At 39.9% G+C, this 27712-nt stretch overlaps 2 protein-coding genes across 6 annotated transcripts in view; one reads left to right on the forward strand and one right to left on the reverse strand.

The window, feature by feature from the left end:
* The first annotated feature begins 249 nt into the window (after window positions 1–249).
* Window positions 250–20530, forward strand: LOC117417142 (probable G-protein coupled receptor 160). 5 transcript variants are annotated; one of them, XM_059034569.1, is made up of 2 exons: window positions 250–396; window positions 18208–20530. In XM_059034569.1, exon 2 carries the CDS (start codon window positions 18308–18310, stop codon window positions 19280–19282), a length of 975 nt encoding a protein of 324 aa, XP_058890552.1. In that variant the 5' UTR covers window positions 250–396; window positions 18208–18307; the 3' UTR covers window positions 19283–20530. The 5 variants fall into 5 exon arrangements, with proteins under 5 accessions (XP_058890552.1, XP_033884900.2, XP_033884899.2 ...); XM_034029009.3 differs by lacking the exon at window positions 250–396 and adding an exon at window positions 1003–1147; XM_034029008.3 differs by lacking the exon at window positions 250–396 and adding an exon at window positions 1316–1577.
* A 488-nt stretch (window positions 20531–21018) lies between these two features.
* Window positions 21019–27712, reverse strand: part of LOC117417141 (ski-like protein) — a 31700-nt gene continuing 25006 nt past the window's right edge. The window contains exon 8 of the mRNA XM_034924792.2: window positions 21019–27429. Within this exon, the coding sequence (XP_034780683.2) occupies window positions 27253–27429 (177 nt within the window). The 3' untranslated portion in view covers window positions 21019–27252. The remainder of the gene's footprint in view (window positions 27430–27712) is intronic.

The raw sequence follows: 27712 nt of genomic DNA on the forward strand, positions 1-27712 counted from the left end.
CAATTACCAAGGAACAGATCACGTAAGTTAAGTCCCTTATTTATATCCTCGCTCATGACCCCTAGGTTAACGAGCGCATAAGCTCCTCCAATCCTCAGATGCCACACCGTTTACCGTCTGGGTCATTGAGTTTGGATACCGTAGCTGTGCTCCTTTCCTAAATGACCAACTTCCACCTACCCTACGGAATAAATTGACGTGCCATTTAGTTAAGGGTACTCTGTTCCCGTTACACAGTGCCCTCAGGTCGAGAGGGAGGTCTAACAAGCACCATTCGATCTCTGTCACATACGGTATTAACCTAACTGACAGTTTTAGAAAGTTTAAATAGTTGTCCTATTTGGATAGTAGACTTCATACTGCTAGAAACCATGGTCAACAGCTACAGAAATACAGGTAAGAGTAGAATTTGTTCCATAGTGTAGAACATTGTATTACAAGAAACCTGATTTTTACATTTTACTGGGGTTGAGAGAAAAAAAGCTCAGTCGACAAACCCTTTGCACATGTAAACATCACATTTGAGGTTTTAAAAACAGTACATTGACAATGTTGATCCTCTTATACCTTAGGCCTTCAATGCAGTCTGCCATCACTAACAACTGCCTCACTTTTCCTGATTTTCCTGAAAATATTATACCAATAATAATAATAATAATAAAAAATAAACATTTAATTTAAGAAACCTACAAATCGCTACATTTTAAGCGAACACCTTGTCACACCACAAACAAAACCTTATGGAATTTCATTAAGTTAAACTATTTTTTAAAATAATTAACCAGAATGAAAAGCTATTGTGATTTATATTTCACAAGGGAGTCCAGACAGCAGCAGCACTGAACCCCACAAAGGGGATTTGAACAGAGATGTCTATCTTGGTATAAACACTGCAGGGTCAACAGTAGAAACAATTGGCATTGATAAAGGAAGGGTTCTGAGCTCAGTGTTAGCTTTGCTGTGTACAAGAAGTGGCAGCATAGGCTAATGCATGGGTGTGGCACCCATGGCAATGTTTAACACCTGCAGAGCTCAATTGGCTCAACTGGTTCACCCAGTTTCTGTATTCAAATGAAGACTTGGGGCGGAGGAATGGGGTTCCATATGGAGGACTCCACCACCTTTAAGAGGCAATCTTATATTAGCGGTATGGTAAAGCTAAACTGATTATACCTGGTTGGTTATACAATGCTTGCTGTTAAATGAGTGCTAACAAATGCTTTAAAAGACAAGTCCTAACCTTTATTAACATTAACCATGCTTTAATTGTGGTGAGATTCACATTCAGGAGCCAGGAAATGCAAATATTCCAAATACACTGTATTATCTATACCTGCATCCTGGTACCTTTGCTGTTGGTCACATGGTTTGTGGTGCCTAGACCACTAAAACAAGATTAAACTACAACACATTAAGAGATTAGTTACCTGGAAGCAGCAGCAACATTTCTATCTATAGCATTGTCTGTTAAAAAAATCTTATATTCTAATTTAATGGATAAGATATAAACAAAAGACCAAGGTTCTTCAACAGAAAGAAAGATGGACAAGTGATAATATTTGTAATGCTTATAAAAGGTAAGGAATGGAGTTGTTAATACTGGTTGACTTATGCCGATAAAATGCACAGGATCTTATATTAATTAGAACAGTCTAGTAAAGGATGTCCATTTCCTGTTAGTGTGCAGCGGTGACTCATTTAAAGGGTGTTTTTATTATTAATTATTAATTATTATTATTATTATTATTATTATTATTATTATTATTATTATTATTATTTAGCAGATGCTAGGCATCTGTGATACTACCTAGATGCTTTCAGAACAAGCAGCACTCAATTCCTGCCCACATAGATTAAAAATCAATATCATAATTACCACTTTGCAATTTAGATTGTTCTCTTTTGGAAATAATGTGTACAAATACAAATGCAGTGTCAAAGAGTAAGAGTTACTGTATGCAGATAAATATAGGCTATCTAATGGTTATTTAAATAGCCATCCTCTCACTTAGTATTATCTTTTTCTTTTTTTTTTTTTTTTTTTAAGCAGCAAGTTTATTTCACTACACTCGCGGAAGTATAATTTGTGGCTCACTAGTTTAACTTGCCATATTAGGTTGTATACGTATTGCTACTGTTTTATTATTATTATTATTATTATTATTATTATTATTATTATTATTATTATTATTAAAAATTCAGTATGTCTTCGTTAAAAATACATTTACGTTTTGGCATTTTTCTTGGGCTAAATCCAGCCGGAACTGAACAGCTAGTACAAAATTCACCTATTACACATAATACTAATAGTCCATTCATATTGAATGTAAACTAAATGGAAACGCATGGCGCACTGAGGAATAAGCAGGTATGTCTGTCTGTGTTAATCAGCGCATAAAAATAATGTTCTTGTTAGTACTTTTCTTTAAAACCGGAGATGGTATATAAATGGTCTTATATTTGTTAAAACTAAACAAGCAAAAATACTTTTAAAATCTATATAGCAACGACATCACACCTTTTCAGTCACTTAACCGTTTCAATCTCGAGAATCTGAATGTAGGCTATTTCAGTTGTTCCTGAAATAATTATTTCTTTACAGTCTGAGACTGCAATCTTGTGTTAATGTTGCTGTTCTATTTAACTGTATTTTGCATTACTCAATTTGTGCTTAGAATAAAGAAGTATTCTAACATTACAAAGTGTTTTTTTTTTTTTTTTGACAAAATACTGTAGACTGCAAGAAAGGTGTGTTCTAATCTTATTTTAACCCCAGCTTCCTGCAAATCGCCCCACCCCTTTGTTTGGATATCGAAGCTAAAGTATGTCGAATTTCAATCAGTTTATTTTGAACGAGTTTGGAGGTGTAGGGGCAGAGGCTGAGAAGAATTTACTTTTGTTGCCTGGATGCAAAAGAGAAAAACACAAGAATGTGTTTGTGAACGCCTTTCTTGACTGAAGGTAATACTGTATTGTTTTCATATCCGTCCGCGTTTTTGTTGGTATGCGTGTTTTAACCCTGCTGTAATATGATTTTTTGTAATACAATCATGTAGTTCATCTAATAATTTACAGGGTGTCTGCAGTTGCAATTAAATAAAAGAATAGTCGTTAAATCTTAAAGGAAAAACGTCTCGAAACTTTTTTTTTATGTTTAGAACAAAACACTTGACACCAGTTTTGACGCATCTATGAGATTGCATCGGGTTAATTTTACGGGCTGCGACCATTGTCATTTTCAGGTTTAAACTTCGGGTATCATTCTCGAATATTCCCGTTACGACGGTTTTATAGCAAAACCCTGTGATAACCTAACGTACTGAACCAGCTATTCCTGCTAGTTTAACGCAACTTTGGGGTACAATTGTACACACGTGAGTACTGTTTTCTGTTTTAAGTCTAAAAGCAAAACCACGAGAAAATATAAAACTGATTCAGAGATGGCTTTAGTATATTTTGATTGTGCACTAAGTATAACTCCTCCATTGGAGTGAAAGGGCGGTATTGCGCCTAACCTATAAGTTACTGTTAATAATAACATATTTTTTATTTTTTGTTTGTTGTTGAAATCTAAAACTACGTTCCCTTTCAATTTCAAACGTTCGGTTACTTACCTGGTTCCCTAAAGAGAAGACGACCACCAAAACATTACGTTTGGGGTATGCCTGCCTATATTGTTAGGTATTTCCTGCGTCACATTATAAGATAGGCAAACAGTACTATTGGACTTAGTTGCAGGAAGCATTAATTGGTACACTTTAAAATTTGAAGGAAGTTCCACAAACTCACCAGAGTGCCATCAATCAGTAATATACAAACGTAGGCCTACCATTTTACTGTACACATTACAAATACGTATGTGTACTAATAATAATAAAAAAATAGTATTTATATTAGTTTATCTCGAGTTAGTCTTTGTCACCTGGATGGATATTACCAAACTCATTGACCCGATATTTAGGTGTGATTTCTATAGTTTTCGGCATCTTTAAACAGCTTGTTGAGTAGTAAAAACGCACTGGATACTGAAGTAAACTGCAGCTACGTTTCAACATGAATGTGACACTGACAGTGTGCGTCATTTACCAGATGCAGTTTTATTGAACAAGTATGTTTACTAAATTTAAAGCAAAATTCTCTGTGTTGATGATTATACATGATAGTGTATTGATTTGGTTACCAAACAACCAAAAAAAGCCTTGCATGGTTTTTGCAAGTGTAAAAATAAAAATTCTCTGACGGCATAGAAAATCAGTATTTTTCCGCAGCAAATGGATTCCTAGGATCCCTGGTAATTAAGCACATAAAATACAAAAAAGTTACAATTGCAAATAGTGTAGTTGCTATTTGTTACAATGGGGAACACCAGAGGTGATTGTGATGTCACAACTTACGCTCCTGATTGGGCGGGTTTTCAGAAACAAGTGGGCGGGTTTTCTGTAAAAATAGTTGGCAACCCTGTCCATTTCTCTTTTTGCCTCTCAAGACAGTAAGGTAAGATCCTCTGTGTTGGTATCTGAGCGTTTTTTGAAAAAAGAGCTTGAGTCTACTGCAGTTCCCTTGCCTTCAAGGCTGAAAGCTGGCTTGCTGCTTTCATGGAATCAGTGACTCCTGAGTTAGCCTTTTTGCTTTCTATCTTTCCTCAGCAACCTGCACGCGCTCGCGTTGCAGGTTGCTGCTTTCTGTCAGTGGTATGTGAGTCGACTGCCTATGCAGTTCTGATTTAAAGGAGTGAGTGTTGTTGTCTCTTCCAGCCTTCACTCGTGTGGAAGCATGCCAATGTGGCGAGGCTTCGCCTTACCCCCGCTGTTGAGTGACTCTGCTGGCTGCTGTTAGCAGTTAAATATATATAAAATATATATTGTTGTTGATGAAATACCTTGCTGGCACATCTGCAGTGCACACGCGGTTCTCCCGCTTGCCTGTGTTGTGCTACAGCTAAAAAAAAAAAAAACAGGCCTTGTCCTCCATGGAGGTGTATTTTCACAAGCCCTGCAGTAGAGTAGACCACGCCGGCTGCCTCGGCCCACCCACCGCAGTGCGTTGGTTTCCTCAAGAGGCTAGTTTGCCACCGTTGTCCAGCTGTGTGTCGGTATTGATGGGGCGCGCTGCAGACTTTATGCAGATCCCCTGGGCGACACCGGCAGAGCCCTGCCGGTCCGTGTTTTGGACGCAGGCAGTGGCTCCCACAACGCAGCCCTTCCCACCGTTCCCTGATTTTATGGAGGAGGTATGCTCCTCTTGGGATTGATCGGCGTCAGCACTGAGTGTGTTGAAACAAGCCGTTCGGCTTGCTTCATTGGAGGGTGCGGAGAAGCTGGGCCTGGCAGGCTTTCCCCCGGTTGACTCCACCATCACGGCCTTGGTGGGTGGATTGCTTACGGACCCTATGTGCCTGAACCCTCAGTGCAGGGTTACGGAGACATATTTGAAGAGGGCCTACGCAGTGGAAGCGCAGGTGACCCGCCTGTCAAACCCGGCGGGTATCCTGACTGCGTACTTGGATGGCGTGCTCACAAGGACTCTGCTCACAGAGCTTCGCCTCCTTTCAAGTATGCTGCTCCAGATCTCCGGTCTTCAAGGGCAAGCCCTAGGCCGGAGCCAGGCAAGCCTGGTGGTGGCTTGCAGACAGTTGTGGCTGTCGCAGGCCAGGGTGCCTGACGCTGATAAGGCGGCGTTGCTGGATGCGCTGATATCCCCGGGATGTACCTTCGGGCCGGCTGTGGCAGGTGGCCGTGCTGCTCCCTCCCCGTGGTCTGGTGCGGGGTAGGTCGAGCCATTGGCAGGCCCCCCAGGCGTGTACCATCACAAGGACGGTCCCGGTGCCCACGTCCCCGCTGGGTGACCTGAGGCATCGCCTACATGCCACAGCGGCGATGGGCAACCGAGCCCCTACACAGAGCACAAGGAATGCAGGGCGTGGTGTATCCGCGCAACAGCGTTCTAGGAGGCAATTCCTGGGCTGTCGCCGTAGGCAGCCGCCTCGGAATGCTCCGCCCCAACCTCAGCAGCCCCAGCAGGGGCTGTGAAGGCTTGCGGTCTCAGACCCATCCTGGACACTTGTGGACTTACGGGACGTGTATTTTCACATTCCCATTCATCAAGTCATGAGAGGGAGCAGTGGCCCACAGCGCAGCATCTGGCGAGGCTCACCATCAACAATGCGAAGAGTAGGCTTGTACCAGTGCAGTGCACGACGTACTTAGGGCTCCGGCTGGGCTCCAGTACGATGTGCGCATACCTGTCGGACGATAGAGTAGCAGCTATTCAGGGTTGCCTCTCCCTGTTCCAATAGGGATCGAAGGTCACCTTGGTGAGGTTCCAAAAACTGTTGGGTCTGATGGCCGCAGCCATATCAGCCATCGAGCTGAGTGTATTACGCAACTGCCCACTCCAAGCGTGGCTCAATGCGTTCCATTTACACCCAAAGCGTAACAGACACCGTCAGCTGACAGTGTCTCACATGTGCGCTGCGGCCCTGCGATGGTTGAGGATGCCCTCTTACCTGTGTGAGGGCGTGAAGATGGGAGTGGTGTTATCTCTCCAAGTGGTGACGACGGACGTCTCCAACTTCGGTTGTAGGGCGGACTGGGAAGACAGAGGGGTCTGTGGCACCTGGTCAGGCTGTTGGATAGCCCTGCACATAAATATGCTGGAGTTGCAGGCTGTTTTCCTGGCTCTCAAGCACTTTCTTCTGGTGTTGTACGGAAAACACATCAGTGGTGGCGTATGTCAACCACCATGACGGCCTCCAGTCCCCGGGGTTGCATCGCTTCGCCTTCCGGCTCCTGACTTGGGCACAACGGAACCTGCTGTCCCTACAGGCGACGCATCTTCCCTGAGTGGCGAACTAGGCAGCTGACCTTCTGTTGATGGAGGGTGCACATCCGTCAGAGTGGTGACTCCACCTGCAGGTGGTGGAGCGCATTTGGGAACGGTTTTGGAAGGCGCAGGTTGATCTCTTCGCCTCGACGGAGACAACGCATTGCCACCTGTGATATTCCCTCCACCGCTTAGGCGGTCCACTCGGCGTCGACACCCTAGCCTATGAGTGGCCAAGGATGTTCCTTTACGCGTTCCCACCAGTACCGTTGCTCCCAGCCTTCTTGGAGAAGGTCCGGTTACAGAAAGAGACAGTTCTTCTAGTGGCCCATCGGTGGCCCAGGCAAATGTGGTTCTCAACCCTATGCCTGGATCTCCTCAGTCAGGCGAGAGGCACTCTCTGGCATCCGGAACCGGGCAGGTTCCAATTATAGGTCTGGCCCCTGAACGGGACCGCTGGACAGCCCTAGGGCTATCAGACACGGTTGTGGGTACTCTGCAGAGCATTAGGGCAGACTCCACTAGGTCGCTGTACATTTATAAGTGGAAGTATTTTCAGAATTGGTGTCTGACTAGAAGTCATGACCCAGTTTCTTGCCCCATGCCAGTTATCTTGCAGTTTCTATAAGAACTGCTTGATGCTGGTAGGTCACCTTCCACTTTTGAAGGTGGATTTACCGGCTATCTCTGCGTGCCATGCCCCTATAGATTCGGTATCTACAGGTGCGCATTTTTTGGCTACCCGGTTTCAAAAAAGAACTCGGCGGTTACGCTCTACCAAAAGAGCTGTTCTCCCCAAATGGAGCCTTGATGTTGTACTGGAAGCTCTCACGAAGGCCCTGTTTGTGCAGATACACTCCATAGAGTTGAAGTATCTGTCTATAGCCTCCGCAAAGCGGGTCAGTGAGCTGCAGGTGCTGTCAGTGCACAGCTCCTGTATGCGTGTTTGGGATAACGGCAGCAGTGTGTCACTGCGTACAAACCCTGCTTTCCTCCCCAAGGTGGTCACAGCCTTCCACATGAATCAGTCTGTGGAATTGGAGTCTTTCCATCCACCTCTGTTTGTTTCGGAGGAGGATAGGAGATTGAATTTCCTCTGCCCGGTGAGGGCATTGAGATGTTACGTGGATAGGACAAGAGCTCAGCGTAATACTGACCAGCTGTTTGTCACGGTATATGGACCCTAGGACAGCCCCTCTCAAAGCAATGATTGTCACATTGGATTGCGGACACAGTCTCTGCGGCATATAACAGTACTGGCTTACCCCCACCTGGGAGAGTAGCTGCACACTCTACTAGAGGGTTGGCTACATCTTGGGCCCTCTTCGGAGGGGCCTCACTGTCCGGTATATGTACAGCGGCTAGCTAGGCTACGGTGCATACATTCTCCAGGTTCTACCACTTGAATGTGGTAGATCTTTTCTTTGCCTTCAATAGGCATGAGGGTCCTTGAGGTTGCACGCTCGCACCGCTAACCTTGGGTTAAGTGGTTCTGACACATCCCTCGTATGCTGCCGTTTCTTCTCCCTCGCAACGGCTCTGGTATTGTAGTGGGGTTTCTTGAAAAGATTCGACACAAGACAGCCTGGAGCAGTGATCTTATAAGCTTTAATACGATGCGCAAAGGAAGCCAGCAAATACATTCAAAATACAATTCTGACTCGACTATCAGCCGAATACAGAGAGGATTATACGTACATTGACGTCATATAGGATGAACAGAGACTTTCCTTAAAAGGAGTTGTTTTCCATAGTTTTTGTCGTTGTGTATGTTCATTCCTGCACGTATTCGTGTGGTTTAGGCCTCGTTTTCTATTCTAGTTTCTGTTGTCTAACCTTTTGGTGCCGGAGCATACCATGATTTTGCAGAAGTAAAAACACATCTTACAGACACATTGAAGCGGAACTGCGCCGAAGCAATATTTATGGAATAAAATGAAAACTTCTAAGCAAATAATTAATAAAAACACATATTTATACACAAACATTATGGGCCTCCCATCTTCTTGTTCAATATCCAGTCGTTGAGGTGATCACCCTGTTAGCTCACACCTTACCCACACATACAAACTTACTTTCACCTCTCTTTGTATCTAAACTAGACACATGTTCTTATTGCGCCTCCTGAGTCTGTGTCAGTATTAAGATGTCTAGTTTCATTTCTATAAAGAAACCACAAAATGTTCCATCTGACATTTGCTCAAGCTATAAACCTTTAAATGCAAACTTATACTATCAATGCAAATGCTCCCTGCAGATTAAGCATTACATGTTAGCTATACAAATATTTAGAAAATATAAATTCCTTCTACAGTATACATTTCCCATACGTAATATTTTGGTGGTCGTCTTCGAATTGAAACTTACCGTAACCCTGGTTCCCTGAAAGAGAAGACAAAAAGAGAAATGGCTTCCTTGGAATGACGGTTTTAATCTAACGGTAGGCGGTACCGAGGGCGTCATCCCAGGAAGGGGTCTATCGGCAGCTCTGGTATAGAGATCTCAGAAAATACCTACCAATAGGCAGGCATATCCCATACGTAATGTTTTGGTGGTCGTCTTCTCTTTCAGGGAACCAGAGTTACGGTAAGTAACCGAACGTTTGACCAGTTTGTTGTGTTTTGCCTGCAACTTTAACAACAATTAAACATTCTTAAGTAAGTAGAATCAAGAATGGCAAATTTTTTTAGTTCAATGGGCCAAAGTTGTCAGTCCGGGTTTAAAGTGTAACCCTTTTTTGTATGTTATTGTGAAATATTTGCATTCAGTAGTGTTGGGGTACTAGCTTGTTTACATTACCTAAGCTGGTTTTAACTGTATACAGGTTTCCTTCCTGATTGAAGCATTCTAGTACCTTTGTCACTGACCTGGACAGCCACCTTAGCTGCAGCGCCAGAGCTTTTAACAAAGGGAAGCAAAGCAAACATGTCAACAAAGGAAATCTTATTATTTAACAGTGCAGCTTTAATCTTGGTACAGATCTGAACTTTAAACTTGTCATTGCCTAAACCCTTTCTTTATTGTTTTTAAAACCTAGTGTTTACACAGCCATTCAAATCATTTCCACAGCCATTCAAATCTGTATTCCCTTGTATTTTTGTGATTTAACCACCAGCAAGTTAATCACAGAGGTACTATTTCGTTTTATTGTATTTGCATTGTTTTTAGCAGTTGCCTGCTTTGTCTAATACCGCCCTCTGTCTGTAGCCTGAGGCATTTGAACCCCTAAGCACTGTTCCAACAAACAAGGTGTTCCCTGTGACGTTATTTAGTTATACAGTAGACTCAGTAGAGAGTCAGTTATCCGATCTTTGGTCAACCGTACTGTCTAATCAACCGAACGCATCTATAATCACGTGATGAATTACGTGTGGTGTATTTAGTGGTTGCAATGCCTGGAATCGCGTATGGTAAATTCGGCTCCCGAATCCAGATTTCGGGATTGTATTAAGGAAACTCTGATTGATTTTCCCGTGTTTCGTTATGTGTGCTACTCTGCTTCTTAGTAACTAGGCAACCAAACCCTGCCGCTAAAATTAAAACTACGAGATTTGAAATTCGATTAATGATAACAACCACTGTCTGCAGCTACTGAGCTCAACATGGCAGAGAAAAATGGAAAAAAAAACTTATTGACTGTGACAAAGGAGACACAGAGGAAACATTCAGTATACCTTCAATTGTACAATTAATAGGAATGTGTTTGCTTTTTGTTTTATGAAAACTGCATAGAAGGCAGCATCGTTTTCAGTTGTTATTTTTTGTTCATTGCCTGTATTTGAACAAATGCGGTTTCTAGATTAAACATCATAACATTTTTTTAAAAAGTACTCAAGTTTCTCTTTTCACTCTGCCTGCTTAACAATCCTGTTGCTGTGTGATGGTGACCAACGGAAAAACAACTCCTTAAATACTTAAATTAAGGTAAGGGAACAGTTATAAACAACGCTGTTTTTGTAAAAGTTTTACCAGGATCTCATCTGTCCGCAACCGCATTTGTATTTTATTTTTTCATAGACACGTTAGCATGCCAGGCTTTAAATTGTTGCAGTTAAGCAAATTAACAGTCGCCTCGTTCTTGATTTTTCTTCTGTTTTGTCAGTAAGAGCTGGAGATCATGTCTATCTATTTTTTTTTTTTTTATTTATTTATTTCTTAGCAGACGCCCTTATCCAGGGCGACTTACAATCGCAAGCAAATACAAATACATTCAAGTGTTACAATATAAGTCATACAATAAGAACAAGAAATACAATAATTCTCAAGTGTGACAAACCACAATTCAATAATACAGCAGATAATAGTGAAAGTTACATCAGGATATGATTAAATAGTGATAGTTACATCAGGATATGATTAAGTACAAAATACTACAGATTAAACACTTGGCAGATTACAATATTCTGAGGTACAAGATTAAATGCAGTAAAATAAGGGGCAGATAAGAGCAAAATAAAGCATATTTAAATGAAGGGTGATAGTGTCCCAGGATACAACAGAGGAGTTCTACAGGTGCTGTTTGAAGAGGTGAGTCTTAAGGAGGCGCCGGAATGTGGTCAGGGACTGGGCAGTCCTGACATCTGTAGGAAGGTCGTTCCACCACTGCGGAGCAAGGGTGGAGAAGGAGCGGGCTCGGCAGGCAGGGGAGCGTAGCGGAGGTAGAGCCAGTCTTCTAGTGCAGGCGGAGCGGAGAGGTCGAGTGGGGGTGTAGGGAGAGATGAGGGCCTGGAGGTAGCTGGGTGCAGTCTGATCAAGGCATCTGTAGGCTAGTACAAGAGTCTTGAACTGGATGCGAGCGGTGATCGGGAGCCAGTGGAGCGAGCGGAGTAGTGGAGTAGCGTGGGCGAAGCGAGGTAGAGAGAACACCAGGCGAGCAGCAGAGTTCTGGATGAGCTGGAGCGGACGGGTGGCGGACGCAGGGAGGCCAGCCAGGAGGGAGTTGCAGTAGTCTAGGCGGGAGAGTACCAGGGCCTGGACCAGGAGCTGGGTAGCAGCAATTTATCTATGTTACTGAACAGCTAAGAACCAGCGGTGTAGTCCTGAATCAAAAAGTACTGGAATGCCAAAAAATAGAGATTTCTTAAACAAAAATGATACAAATTCCTGTTTTATTTGTTCATTGAGCTTGAGGTAACATTTAATAGGTAATGCATGCAACTTTTATAGGCTACTTCCCCAGTCAGTGCTGCCAGATTGGCAGTTTTCCAGCCAAATGTGTCTTGTTTTGACAGCATCTTGCGGGTAAATACTGTCTTTGGTGGTCTTGTTATTTTTATCGTGCATGTTCTTTTTCTATTCCTTTCAATTATGAGGTCATCACACGTCCTGTATAGTATACCATTTCCTCACACAAACGCTGTTATTTTTTATTCGTCACCAATTTCATAACTATACAATTACAATTGTTTTTCAACATATTTTATATCTGCTGACAGTTCTGGACAATTTAATTTTACATTACATTCTGAATACATGTTTTTTCCTGGACCCACTGTCTTTTGGGACCAATATAGTATCTTGTGTTACTGACATTAAGAGCTGGATGTCTCAAAATTTCTTAATGTTGAATGCAGAAAAAACTGAGGTTTTGTTAGTGAGTTCATCAAACCAGCTTAAAAAGCCTGAATCATTCGGCCTGGATTTCAGCAGACTACCTTCTGAACCTGTACTAGAAATTAGTTTTATTTGAGAAACATATCAAAAAGATTACAAAATCGTCTTTTTATCATTTGAGAAATATTGCAAAACGTAGACCTACATCTGACACTGAAAGACTGGTACATACATGCCTTTATATCCTCCAGAGTTGATTATTGCAGTGCGTTACTTTCTGGCATCCCAAAATGTTTATTGTCTGGTTTGCAAAACTTAGACCTATAGTTTCTACATCTGACACTGAAAAACTAGTACATGCTGCATGCAAAATACATCAGGCAATGGCAAAAGCAATGGAGAGTGCTCTGTCTCACAGTGATGAACAGCTGTTAGGTCTCCTGAAAGCAGCTTATTTTAAAGCTACACCACTGTGAATGATGATGCAGTAAAATATATATAGTTTTTTATATGCAAAAGTGCCTTTTTTTGCCATTCCCCCCGTAAAATTTTGGAATCCCCCCCATTGGCTGCAGCATAGGGGGGAAATCCCCCCAGCACACAAAAATGAAATTCAAGCCCTGCCCTATTAAACTTTAGTGCTGTAGTTTGTAATAGACGTTCCTAATGTTCTTTTCATTGCATCACAAGGACGACTGACTGAATTGTACAATTGTGCAGGAATCAGGAGATGACTGCAAACATTTAAAATACGCGCCGGTTATCGGAGACGGAGACTCTGATTCGAGTACCATCAGTAGTGGCATGTAGGGAATCTGGTTCCTAATGCCTATTCAAATGCATGGTACAGAAAGACTATTTTGATTTCCACATGGAAAAGAGATTGCTTCATCGGTGAGCATGCATCAACATTATTCTTAAATTGATTCTTAAGTTAACTCTTAAGTCAAGGTATTGAAAAAAGTACCAGAACACTGTTCCGGTCTGTTCCAGCTCAACTACACCACTGCTAAGAACTTTTAATTTATTAATTTCAATTGTACATTATTACAATGCCTTAACAGCAAGTATCAAAGTATAGAAACGTTTTACTGAATTTTTTAAGTTTAATGATGCCTAAAGTTCTGTAATGTGTCAAAGTTGTACTGAATTGTAGTTTTTGATTTTCAAGTTTGGTATATGGTACGTTTAATGACAGTATTTCATTGCCTTAGCTGTAGGTGTTAAAGTTTTACTGAATTGCAATAATTTAATGATTTCTAAAGCTTTGTCATTTTGTGTGCTTAATGTGATAGAATAGGCCACTAGCTATATATCATCACCAGTAGGTACTTGTGTACTAAGTACTTGTGTATGTTAACTTTAATTTATACATTATTAAAGTTACAGTAATTGTTGTTAATACCTGTTTGATTATCCATACAAATTGATTATGCAAACTAATATCGGTCCCAATTAGTTTGGATAATTGACTTTCTACTGTATTTTTTTATTTCATTTAGTTAACAAAATGTTTTTTTCTTTACTATGGTGCTATTCAATAACAACGTCCAGTCATTGGTGAACTTTCACATTTGATAGTAAATCGCTCAGTTGGAAAGTTTACCGGAATAGCTCCTAGGAACAGGGAAGTAATGGGCACTTTTTTAAATGAATCAAACCCTTTAGGCCTGATTGTTGCCTGGAGCCCTCCTTGGCTCAGTCTACAGGTCTACAGGCCTCAATGGCCACCTCCCCCCTTAAAATCCCCAGTCTCGCTTAAAGTCCCGGGCCAAGAACGGGGACTTCAAATGCTGCTATGGGCAATGCTGTCAAGAGAGATGTGCTGACAGCGCCATGGTTGGCTCCTCCCGTTGCACCCCTGGCAGCGAAAATTATTATTATTATTATTATTATTATTATTATTATTATTATTATTTCTTAGCAGACGCCCTTATCCAGGGCGACTTACAATTGTTACAAGATATTTTTACATACAATTCCCCATTTATACAGTTGGGTTTTTTACTGGAGCAATCTAGGTAAAGTACCTTGCTCAAGGGTACAACAGCAGTGTCCCCCACTGGGGATTGAACCCACAACCCTCCGGTCAAGAGTCCAGAGCCCTAACCACTACTCCACACTGCTGCCAACAGTGAGGCTGTCAGCAGATATGCTGGCAGCGCCAAGGCTGGCTCCTCCAACCTCAGCAAATCCCCGGAGTCAGCAGCAAACTACCTCCAGGGCAGGCATCCCTGGGAGACGAAGCCAGGAGTGGAGCCCCTGGCCCAGAAGACGGCAGCGGGAGCTCCACTTCTCCCCCTGGTTATGGAGTCAGGACCAGTCGTGGTGCTGGGGTTGGCCACTCTGGCAGTGGGTGCAGCAGTACTGGCCCTCTTCGCGGCAGCTTCAGCCGGGCTGTTTTCCCCTGTGCTCCCCTCAGCAGCTTATGAAGTGGCTGCTGAAAAACGCCAGCATCATGTCCTGGTCCTTTCTCTTGTGGTGGAGGTGGGAGATGCAGGCAGTCTCCCTCTTGTCGTAGAGGTGGGAACAATTCCCTCTTGGGCTTTGAATGCTCGTGCTCCCCCCGTCTGGGGGCTGGATGCTCGTGCTCCCCTCGTCTGGGGGCTGGATGCTCGTGCTCCCCTCGTCTGGGGGCTGGATGCTCATGCTCCCCTCGTCTGGGGGCTGGATGCTCATGCTCCCCCCATCATGCGCTGGATGCTCGTGCTCCCCTCGTCATGCGCTGGATGCTCGTGCTTCGTGCTCCCCGTCATGCGCTGGACGCTCGTGCTCCCCCCGTCATGTGCTGGATACTCGTGCTCCCCCCATCATGCGCTGGATGCTCGCGCTCCCCCCTTCATGCGCTGGACACTCGTTCTCCCCCCGTCATGCGCTGGATACTCGTGATCCCCCCGTCTGGGGGCTGGATGCTCGTGCTCCCCCCGTCTGGGGGCTGGATGCTCGCGCTCTCCCCGTCTGGGCGCTGGACGCTCGTGCTCTCCCCGTCTGGGCGCTGGACACTCGTGCTCTCCCCGTCTGGATGCTCGTGCTCCCCCTGTCCTGGGCGCTGGACGCTTGTGCTCCCCCAGTCTGGGCGCTGGAGACAGCAGGGCTTCTTGCACTGGAGACCCTGCTACCTGGGCTGCTGTTCTGTTTATCGCTGACTCCAGGTAGCAGAGGACCAACTACATACCTTCCTCCAGGGTGTTTGGGATTAGGGATGGCACAGTATAAAATTTTGACTGTATGGTAACAGTCAAAAAATATACCACGGTTATTGTTGTACCGCGGTATAATGTCCATTTTTTTTATAATCTGTTTTTAAATGGCTATTTAAAGAAATACACTGTGGTCAGGTCATTTTTTAACAAAAAAAGTAACTTTACTTAAAGTTTTAAAACAAATCTTAATGTTAAATTGCTGTAGTTAAATTTCTGCTACAAAACTTGTTGAGAAAATAAAAAGTTTCCATCAATTTGAAAAACAAAACATTACAGCAGAATGTCTGTATTTAATTATACCACACTAATGAACTGGTCTGGCTTTGAAATCTCCATTTGCAAATGAAAAAGGTGCTATACGTTGTACAAATCAAATTAAATTTGCACACACCTACATACATAATGGAATATTGAACGTGTAAATAAATTTAAAAAAATGTTAGTGTACAGCAAGTTATATACTTTATTTTATTGCAGTATCTAAGTTAAACGGAACAGCAAGGCAGACATGTTGCAGATATGAAGATTTACATTTTTAAATCTGCAGTGTTCATTAGGCAGTCAGACATTGTCTAGATCTGCATAAAAGAAAATTCACAATTCAAATTTCCTCTTGTGGAGGTATTTAATCACAATGCATACTGTATGTACTACTCAGTAAAGATTATAGTGATTCCTTTAAAAAAAGTAAAAAAAAACAAAACATGGTGAAAACGTGCTTTCTGTGTGCTGATTTTCAAGAGGCAAAATAAAAACTAGGTTGCAAAGGGGGGTAGGATATCTACAGTAATACAGTGCAGTTTACACATGCTATGTAAAAACAGAATTTGGATTGATTTTCCCAGGACATTTGACAGCTTATTTAAATAATATACATAATAATAAAGTTGTGTACTTACTGTTCATAAGCCACTTCTCTCATGCGATTTTTTAAGAATATACTCTGTGGTAGAAAGGTATAATCCTTATGCATCTGTATTTTATTAATTTGTATTATGATGCAATAGCAATACGGTACAATCTTGGCAAAACCGAACATGCAACACAATTGTTTTGTTTACGCAGCTTGAATTAAAACGTATTCTATACAAGTCACAGAACTTATAAATGACAGTATAGAAACTACCATGCAAATGAAACCACTGCATTAATGAGGTGTGGAATAAATAAAAACACGCATTATTATACTTCAAATTAGTGTTCAAACTATTTTCTTTGAGGGATCAGCTGTTTGCACAAAATCTCACCCGGAGTTTATGCTGTACTGTAATCCTAGAGTTTATGCAGCTACTACTGCTGCGTCAACATAGTAAAATATCTTTATTCTCGATTGTTTTAAATTTGGCGTTCTATAAGTTAGAGATTTATTTAAGGTTTGCCATCCGACATCACAGTTAGTGAAAGCATAATACAGTAAATGCCGTCTCTCGCAGAAGGTGCTGATATGATTAGCGATAGGTTGAAACCATGAACGCCCGCCCTTGCCCAATGCTAAATGCTAGCACCCGCACGGCAATTGGCTGAAACAGTTGCAGCATCACTGTCTTGCTCATTCGTAAACTAAAATTATCGGGAAACAAACAAACAAAACTCCAAAATGCTGCTGCAGCTCACCACTGGACAAATGGTGAATACAAAAACGCGCCGATACCGTGGACTCGGTAATCATGGTATAGAAAAATGGTTGCGGTTTCAAAACCGTGGCAGTTTATACCACGGTTTACCGTAAAACCAGTACACTGTGACATCCCTATTTGGGATGTGTTCCCTCTCATAGGTCTCCCATCGCTCCCTGTCCATCAGCCACAGAACCCGGATGGCTATGGGCATGCACTGGGCCTCCAGCTCAGCATTGTCCTGGATCCAGTCCCGCAGCCTGATGGCGTCTTCTGCCATTGCCTTTTTTTTATTTATTTATTTTTTCTTCCTCCAAAAATCCACACACAACAAAAAAAAATGTTCTTCAAAATATTCACCCGCAGTACTCTTCGTGGCCTGTAAAAAAAAGTTTAAACAGACAAAAACACTTTGTAAAAGAAAACGGCGCGTTGGCCAAAACAGACAGACAAACAAAACGAACAGACACTAACCAACAGGGACGAAAACTAAACAAACAAACAATTGCTTTATTATTTATTTTTAAATTTACTTTACTCTCCTCACTCTCTCCTGTTCTTTCGCCCGGAACACACAACCGTAAGTGAGTAAAACGTGCATCTATATATACTGTTGTGCTGGGATTCAATTACAAATTAATTATTCACTTGAACCCCAGCACGTGAACTAATTTGTGCAATCCCGTGCTCACATACTTTATCTGCACGTGAAGTGATTGTGCAATCCCTGTGCCTAAATACAACTATATATTTTATATCGCTCGTGCTACACTAACTTAATATTTATGTTTTTTCTTGGTATAAAGAAAATACTTTAACATGCTTGAGTGGCAAAGTTTGCATGTGAAAATCAGTTAAAAACAGCCTAAAGCTTTTGTAAACCCTGGATAACATTTGCATACACAAACTAATGTCTTGTGAAGGGCAGTCCGTTTACACAAAAGTGTTTTAAGTTTGATTGTTCAACCTCAGTATGCACTTTTAATTTCAGACTAATATTTTTGTCTTTTCAGGGATGAATACCAAACAACTGATAGTCTCTTAATGGTGCCTACAGTATCTTCTTGACCCCTACATCAGAACTGTTTGGAATATCTGCACCCTGAGTGGATAATGGATGTGGTAACTGAGAACATCTCTAGCATACAACTGGCACTTGGTGTGAAAGCTCTGTTGAACCTGTCTGTCATTGGTTTGAATTGGCAGGTCATGCATAAGAGCTTCATGGGATACTTCTGCATTTCTCTGGCATTCCTCGACCTCGTCCAAATTGTCAACACCTCCATCATTTACTGGTTCACAAACTTTGCCATCCTGGGTTTCCATATTACCATCTACCACATCTACCTCCTTCTGCAAATCTCCACGCTCACATATAGCATCCTGCACTGGCCCATTTTCATAATCGCCGGGCTGGACTACTACTGGACTTTTCCATTCTCCAAGCCTTTAAGCCTGACCCGAAAGGCTGTGTATGCGGCGTCCCTAGCTCTTGTGTGGATTTCAGCCGTAATGTATGTGTTTTTTATTTCTGATTACGATTCTGAAGACAGTTCCTCACCCGTGGAGCACCACAGTTTTTTTAAATATAAAGTCATAAAGTCCCAGTGTGCCTCTCTCTCCTTGGTGGTCCTGGCAGTTATTACCTGTGTTGTTATTTACTGCCGATCCGGATTCCTGAGTTTGTTCAAGTCCTTCAGGGGCGAGTCCTACACAGAGGAGTCTTCCTCTTTTTTCTTCTACAACCTGGACTTGGATGAGGGATACTTGAAGAAGCCGATATTGACTTACATTGCTGTGTGCTTTATTGGTACCTGGTTCCCGTTTGTTTGTTTGCAGTCAGTCATTATGGTGTTCAGGATAGATGTCCTCCCCTACCTGGAGTTGAATGTTCCCTGGCTTTGCTTTCTCAATAGTTTCCTGATAGGAGCAGTCTACTGGCACTTGAACCAGGACATTGCTGGTTTGAAGCACTGTGAAATTCCAGATGGTTTCTGCAACTGGATTTTTTCCCCCAATCCTGATTGCATAAAGAAGGCATTACCAGACGCAACATCAGTTACAGTAGCAATAATTATCACTCCCTAGTGCCATACTGGAATAGCCAGAGATCAGGTCACTAGACCCAGGCAGCAATGGTTAGAATCCAGCTCACACCAAATTGCTGATATTGGCAATGGAAAATTGGATGGGAACGATTTGCTTTGTCACCTAAAAGGGTGATTAACTTGACACTGGAAACAGTGGTCATCCATTGATCTTCAGTTCTAATTGATAAGTGGGTTGCAAATCAGTGAGGTGACATTCAAATCGGAAATTTCAAACAGAGTAAGATTTAAAATAACTTAATGTGTTGGTCTTGCTAGGGTGTCTTCCTCTTTCTCTGTTAAAATTACCTTTGATTGTTTAAGTGAAATGTAATGTCTAACATCGACATAAAGATGGGTTTATGTGCATTATACCCCATTCACACGAGCAACATTGTTTTAAAAATACTAATATAATCGGTGGACAATCCAGTGTAATGTTGTGTTTATGTCCCCTGCACTCATAAGTAACTAAAACTTAATGTAATCGATAACCAAAAAAAAAGCCAAAATAGCCTCATAATATTGGCTGTTAATGCTGCATTTTATGATGTGAAAGCAAACATACAACCATGTAGATTTTAATTGTTCATTAAGATACCAAGATTCCAAAACCCTTTGAAAGATAATAACATAGACATTTTATGTCATTAGTAAGGGAGCTTCTGTTACACACTTTATTATACTTAATTTAAATCCATCATTTGTAAGCAGGACTATGACGATTTGCCTAATATTGTACTACTGGCCTGGATTCCCTCTGGGTAGCTCTGGTTCTGGGGAGAGGTGTCCTGGGGTTTGAGTATGCTTCCCAGGGACACAACAGAAACTATTTTATCTATTTATGATTCAAATGCTTTTCCTATTGCAACTAGATAAACACAATTTGTGCTTTATACACATTGTCATGTATATTTATGTACATAGTTTTTATGTTTCTAAAAAAAAAATTATATGATTATATGTATGTATATAACATTTACACCACTGTCCTGTTATAGTATACATCCTGTTTAGAAAAAAAGAAATACTTCAATTCGTTGTTATGATGTTTAATTTCCAAATGTGACCCCACTTGTATAGAACAGGACCAAACATGTTGGCAAACATGATTAAAATGTGGTATTGGAGAAATCTCAAATTGCCATCTCAATCATCTCATATGCAACAAAAGGATTGTATCTGAAATTCATTATTGCCTTGTATTTCACAACATGAAAACATAAACAGTTCATTTGCATTAACAATTCCCCTGTTTTCATAGATACATGTTTTCCTCACCTTCTTTTCTTGCCTAGAAATTGTGAATCTTAACTGTGAAGCTAATGGTACAACCCCAGATTTACCAACGTTAGTTTAGAATAGCCTACCAAAGTATTTTCTAGTTGCAAATTGATGTTAAAAAAAGGTCAAATTCTAAACAAGATATTCATAAACAGGGTTAGAAACGTGTACTGGACTGCAAAACTACCCTCAATAAAGTAGATTGAGCAGTCAGGCCCCTGTTACATGAATTGCAGAGATGCATGAACAGATACAATAATGGATAATTGGCTTGTATCAATTCCTGAAATAATGAGGGCCCATCCGTCTTCCACAGGACCATTATCCAATGCAGGAAACGCCCTGCCACAGCAGTTTACATTCCTAATAGCTTCTTAACAGTAATAGAAGCACAAGATGGTAATCGAAAAATGCTTTTATGAAATTGAAAGAAAACTCCCACAAAGAATGAGCTTGACACTACAGAACTTTACTTGAATTTGATCCAAGTTCATTGTCTATACAGGGTATTTACAAGAGTGAAAAATGAAAACACACACACACAAAATACAATTGAGGTATAAGCTGAAAGCATGACATATTCTATTAAATATCATCCATTAAGATGGCTAGAGAGAGATCGGTGTCGTTTGCGTAATTATTATTATTTTTTTTATCACATGAGGTAGAGGACAGTGTCTTGGTTCATGCAATGCCAGAACATTTGTTTCATCACGCTGTATATTATTGGCAACATTAGTAAGGTTATATGCAATAATTATATATAGACACTATTTCGTATTTGAGTATTAACAGCAAAATCAAAAAAAAAAACACACATTTACAAAGCCATAATGAAATCATACCAACAGTTTATTTTTCTTATAGTTACATTTTTAAGTTTGAAAACAAACCTTTGTGCCAAGAAAAATTAAATTGAGAAATATTATAAAACAAAAAAACAAGGGGCGATTCTCAAATCTTTAGCTTACTCAGAAATTATGGTTTTATTTCCAGTTTTGTGCCTTTAGCATTTGGACAAAATTGAGTAACTTACATTTTGGAGGAAAAAGACTTGAAAATTGATTCCATACACACACAAAAAAAGTAAACCTTTTAGTACTATTTAATATCTGACTCTAGTTTTCACATAGTGACTGGAGTGCTAACAGTTAAATTAGTTAATGAAGACATATCCGTGTTTGCAGAAGTCGTTGTGAATTTTAAGCCTAGCTTCTATATAAAACCCTTTTAGAAAAACAACTTGATCTTGTGATGCTGGTGTTACAGTAGTTTTTCACATTTCTGGCAGTAATTCATCTATTACATTGTTAAACGTATAATATCTGCCTGCTGATAAAGGACATAATTCAGATTTTGCATGAGTCTAAAACTACAACAAAAAAGCTGCCTGAAATCACCCAAAAGGTTGGAATTATTCAGTAGAAATAAAATGTCTTTAAAGAAAAACGCACTATATGAGGATAAAATGAATAGAATTCAAGCACATCTTATTATAATCACTTTAACATCTATAATTGATCAAAAATACACTATGTTGACCACTTTATTAAATGCCCAATGCACTGGACATAATATAACACAGTTAAGGACATCTTGCAATAGAATTTGAGACTGCTGCATTTTTTGTAATTCAAAATGATCTGAAACAAAAAGATTACTTTATATTCTCAAGGCAAATACCAATCAAGAAGAAAACTGGAGTAATTTAAAAAAGACAGAGACAAATAAACACCTGTATCTGTTTCTAGCAATGCAGGTGCAACTGTGGGCTGTGCTTTACTTAGTGGGCGCTATCATCAGGAAGATAGAAGAAGTAGCTGTCCTGCTTTGATCTATTTAACCAATTCTAAAAATTAGATCAAAAGCGCCCTCTAGTGTCCAAACAGCCGTTTTACTTAAAAAATACCACTGCAGTGTTTGAACATTACACAGTACTGCAGAGGAAAAACAATGCAGCTCCATACACTTACTGCTAAACTGTGAGAAGTCGTGATTACCAGGCTAGATGTAACACTGTTTATTATTGCCAGTTACATTTACATAAAAAAAAAAAAATCTAGCATGGTTTTACACAATGTATTGAAATAATAATAATAATAATAATAATAATAATAATAATAATAATAAAAATAAATGCATTAACGTTGCAGGCCATTTTATTACTTATAATATACTACCTACACTTCAATGATACAAATCACAGTGCAAATCTGTAATCTGACAGAAAGCTGTTCTGGTGTATCAACAGATTGACACAGACTTTTCATACATAGCAATACCATTCTATTGCTGGCCTTAACTGTGCTTCTAGGAGACTGTTCGAAATAGTGTGCCTTGTAATAATATATATATATATACACACACACACACACTCAATCGTTTGTGTAGGAATGCAACCCATCATCGGAACTTAACATTTTTTGAGGTATAAGCCTCTATTTATAAATTCAAATACCCATATATAGTTACAAAAATGTGGAACTTAAGCCTGATTTTATTAAAGAGCTGTCCAAGCTTTTTTGGCACATTATATATATATATATATATATATATATATATATGACACAAACACAGTTGTAGTCAACAGTTTACATACCCCAATGGGAATTTATAATTTCTAGAAATTTCTTAAACAGATTATAGGAAACATCTTTTGTAGCAAAAGTTTTGCTTTTGTGGATGAGGAAATAAGTTACAAAAAATAGATGTCTACAATTATTTATTTCAGCAATTTCTTTGCAAAACTCTAAAAATGCTAAATTTAAAAGTATTCATACCCTGACAAGGAAAATGAAATTAATATCTAGTTGAGGCACCTTTAGCAACAATAACCTCTTTTAGACAATTAGGATATTTGTCAGTGAGCTTTTGGCATGATTCTTTAGTGATTTCTGACCATTCTTCAAAGCAAAATTGTTCCAGTTCATTCAAATTCCGAGGATTTCTCTTGTGCATGGCTGCCTTCATTCTATTCATGTAATTTGTAATGGTTAAAATAACTACAGGTATGAGGTTACACGAGAGACTTAAATGCTGCTGGTTATTCCAAGGGTCAACAAAAGCAACACGGGAGGTAGGGCTTTTTCTTGTAGAGCTCCTAAATTATAGAATGCTCTGCCTTCGTTTGTCAGGGAAGCTGGGACTGTTACAGTTTTCAAGTCAAGACTAAAACACACTTTTATAAATTCTTTGTGGGTTTTAATGTAACTTTAAAATCTGCGGCTTTTGTATAGTGTATACTGTTATTTAAATGGTCTGATTGTAGCAGTTATGTGTGTGACATGCTATACAAATGTATTGTGGTTTGTTCTTTTTTCTGCTATGTACTGTACAGTGCTTTGCAATACTTTTGTATAAAAAACGCTATATAAATGCAATAAATAAAAATAAAAGAAATAAAAAAAAATGTTATGGATATTTATGGCTGAAGAGCCATAGTTTAGACAGCCCTTGGGTACACTATACTTTGCTTAAAACAAAACGCAACTCATTTTGTGCCAGCTGACAGTCTAGCCTTGGTATACATAACTCAAATCAAAAACACTTACAGTGCAACTTTGTGGAAGTAAACAGACTCTGTAGTCCTGCAGTCTGCAATTCCTTTACAAAAGTTTTGATTTGTATTCCTTTTTTGTGTTTTATTTCCACCCACAACTTTTTGCTGGACTGGTACTACTTGAATGAACCTTTATAAGATTATCTGTGTTAATATAATAATTATAAGAAGAATAAGTACATTATAGGGAATATAAACCTTACTGAGTCAATACAATACATATTTGTTAATATAGTAATAAAAAAAAAAACAATATATGCCTTTTGACTGAGCCAACTACATGACATTTTTATTTTTTCAATTAAAAACATTACATGATTTTCCATATGACAAAAACAAAAAAACAAGGTTGCGCTCTAGTGTTTGAGACCAATATAATATATCAAATATATTTTGTGGCCGCAAATTAAAAACAAACAAAACAAAAATCCTCAGTTTCAGATAATTATATATTCTATATATATTTTCTTTTCATATATGTATCATTAAGAATTTTAACATAAAGGAATGTATGGTTTTGTTTTTATTGCAGATGCATACCCAAAGTTAATCATTCACTTGGGCTGGGCTATGTTTTTTTTTTTCTTGTATTCTACATATTTACATGTGTAATTTTAACCATACTCAGTACTCAATAGGACAAGAGAAAGCTGATACTATCATTAAATTAGAAAATGCATTTCACACAGACTGGAGCATGCATTTATAAAAATCTAATTATTGTGTCTATTTTTGGCTCAGCATCTCTTGTTTTTTTTAGACATATCCATGTATGCATGGAATGCAGTTTAGTATGTTCGAATGCAGTTTAGTATGTAAGGAACCTTAGGCACCAGTGACCATTTAAATGAAGCTGAACCCAATCTCCATGTCTGCAACAGTGAGTCCACACTGTCTACACACTGTCATACATTCTGAGGTAAAACTGTGAAAGAATCAAGATGAAAATGTGTTAAAAACTAATCAGATTACTGAATTAGAGCAACCGGTGCTCGCACACACAATATGACAACCTCAGAATGTCAGAAAACTCAAAACATGCCTTTATTTTCTTGGTTTCAAATAAGTGGGACTTGATGGCTTCAGTGTGTTTAAACCAAAACTATGACAGTTTTACCTCAAACCCATTTCCATTTGAAGTTAAAATCGAGACGTTTAGGAATACAAAGTAAGAGCTTAGACGTTCCAATTTAGACGTTCAGACAATTTTCTTTGTTCAGTGTCTTTTTTTTAAATCAAACCATTCTTTTCCTCTTGCACTCGCTAGGACTTCCCAGTATTATCTCAGCAGGCCACCTGTGCCGAGGACACCAAGCAATTTCACACTTGAAAAAGCTCAGGGGGGTGGAATCAACCAGTCAGCCAAACAAAACTACTGTGGTCATCTGGCTAAATGGCATCAATTCAGGTGCGATAGATTACTGCAATTCAGTTTGCATCACAAGACGCTGAAAAATACATTTTAAAGCATTTCAAATCAGCAAGGTATTATTCTTTCATTATTACTGCAAAAAGTTACAAACAAAATTAAAATCAATCTTTTTTTGTTGTTCTACCCCTACAATCTCAGTATGCTTGTATATACTTGTAGTTAAAGAACGAATCAAATACAAACTGCAACTCTATATTTAGTTTTGTTCTCTTTTTTTAAACATAAAAACAAAACAATAAATTATAAAATATATTTTACACTAATAAATACATTATCATAATTGTTATCAGTTTGTTATTTTAAAGCAAATCATCTTAACTATTACTTAACAGCACTGCAATTCTACTTCTGATCATTTTTCTGAATAGATCTGAAACCAATGCATGGTATAATGAATTGGGAACAGGGTATGAAGCTCTTTTATTCCAGATAACTAGATCAATGACTAGCAAAAGTCAGGATCTGTAATGAGTTTTGACAGTCTGTCCATTTCACACTGGACAGATATCCTCACCACCAGAACTCTTATCACAACTGAACACTTTGTCTTTTAGACAGGCTAGGAATTGGTATGCGGAATGAATTACAGTCGCCCAAGTGCAGAATGTTAAATTCAAGCTCTGTCCCACATCTCAAAACAAAAGGAATGAACATGCTTTATGCTGACCTGTGGCGGATTTGCCATCAGTTTCTTCGAGTTCTCTTCCACGTGTCCTGATGTGACTCCTGCAAGTCTGCTGAGCCACACATCTTAAATGATTAACTGTGTGTCATTAAACCTTAACAATCATAACAATTGGAAGACAATTCCTTTGGATAATAAGGTGTTCTAACCAATCGATACAGACAATGAGTCCAATGGGGATACACGGTATTACAAAAAGGAGCACAGCAAAGCTGAGAACTGTAGGGTAATATTGGGAAGTCTGTGAATGCCAAAGGAGGTTTGACAAAAAAAAAAAAATGGAAAAGTTTCGTATGAAAAACCTTATTTACACGAGACACCTATTACACAAAATAAAGCTTTCCATGCTTCACAGTTTCAGATGAGGTTTAGCAAGAACCACTGCAGTATGTACAATAGTATAATAAACACGCACACACACACTGTTGTTCAACAAGTGGCTCAGTATTTAAGGTAGTATAAGCTGAATATTGGTGAAATGCATCTTTGTTTTTCTAGTAGTTGGTTTGGTTACCCATTTACAAGTGACTAAGTAGTTCAGGTTAGTTGTTCTTGGTTATGTGCCCAATGTAGATCCACAGTAGCAGGTTCCTGGTCCTCTTCATAATGAGGTCAGCTTGTTTCCTAATTCACTCATAGGAGCTACTGCTTATATGAAACTCCTAAACCAGGCAATGTTCAGCTCGTGAACAAAGACCTATAATTCCTGCGCTGCCGAGTCCAAAGCAGTGTTTGAAAATTAAAAAAACAATGTTGTTTAGTAAGCCAAAAACCAAATCCTACTGCTTTTGAAAAGTCACAATCCTTGCAAGTAAAACCTAAAAAACATCTCTTGTTTTTCAAACTAGGCATACATTTGCTATTAATACAGCTCTCCATTTTAACATTTTGTCCATAAAAAAAAAGAAAAAGAAAAAGTCAGCAAGGCTTTTTTGTGTGTGTGTGTTTTTTTTTTTGTTTTTTTTTTTTAAAGATCTCCTTGTATTTCTTTCCCCCTCCAGTAACGGTTGTTTATTTCTTCTTGGTTTTTACCTTCGCCTCCTGGTTATTTTTCTCAGAGATCTGCAGCTTCATCTCAGTAATCATCTTCTCCAGTTTCTCCCGGGCCTCCCGCTCCTTCTGCAGATCTTCCTGCAGCTCCTGGCGATCAGCCTCAGCCTGATCCAGCCTCTGACGCAGCTCCGACAGCTGTGCAGACACAACAAGCAAGAGGGGCTGTTAGAGGCTTTACAGCACTGAGCTCCCTGCCAGACAAAACACACTGCCAGCTCATCTGACAAAGCTGCCAAGAAAACGGGTGTAGCAGGCAAAGCACTGTGTGTAGCTTTCTGTGTGTGTGTGTGGGGGGGGGTTGTGTGCATGTGTGTGCACACTTGTGTGTAGTGAAACAAAAAGGTCTACGCCCCAGCATAATAGAACCAGGGGCCATCAGAAATACTGGAAATTATAGTTGTTAAATATTTAACACAGA

This window comes from Acipenser ruthenus, chromosome 12 (assembly GCF_902713425.1).
Source record: "Acipenser ruthenus chromosome 12, fAciRut3.2 maternal haplotype, whole genome shotgun sequence".
NCBI lineage: Eukaryota > Metazoa > Chordata > Actinopteri > Acipenseriformes > Acipenseridae > Acipenser > Acipenser ruthenus.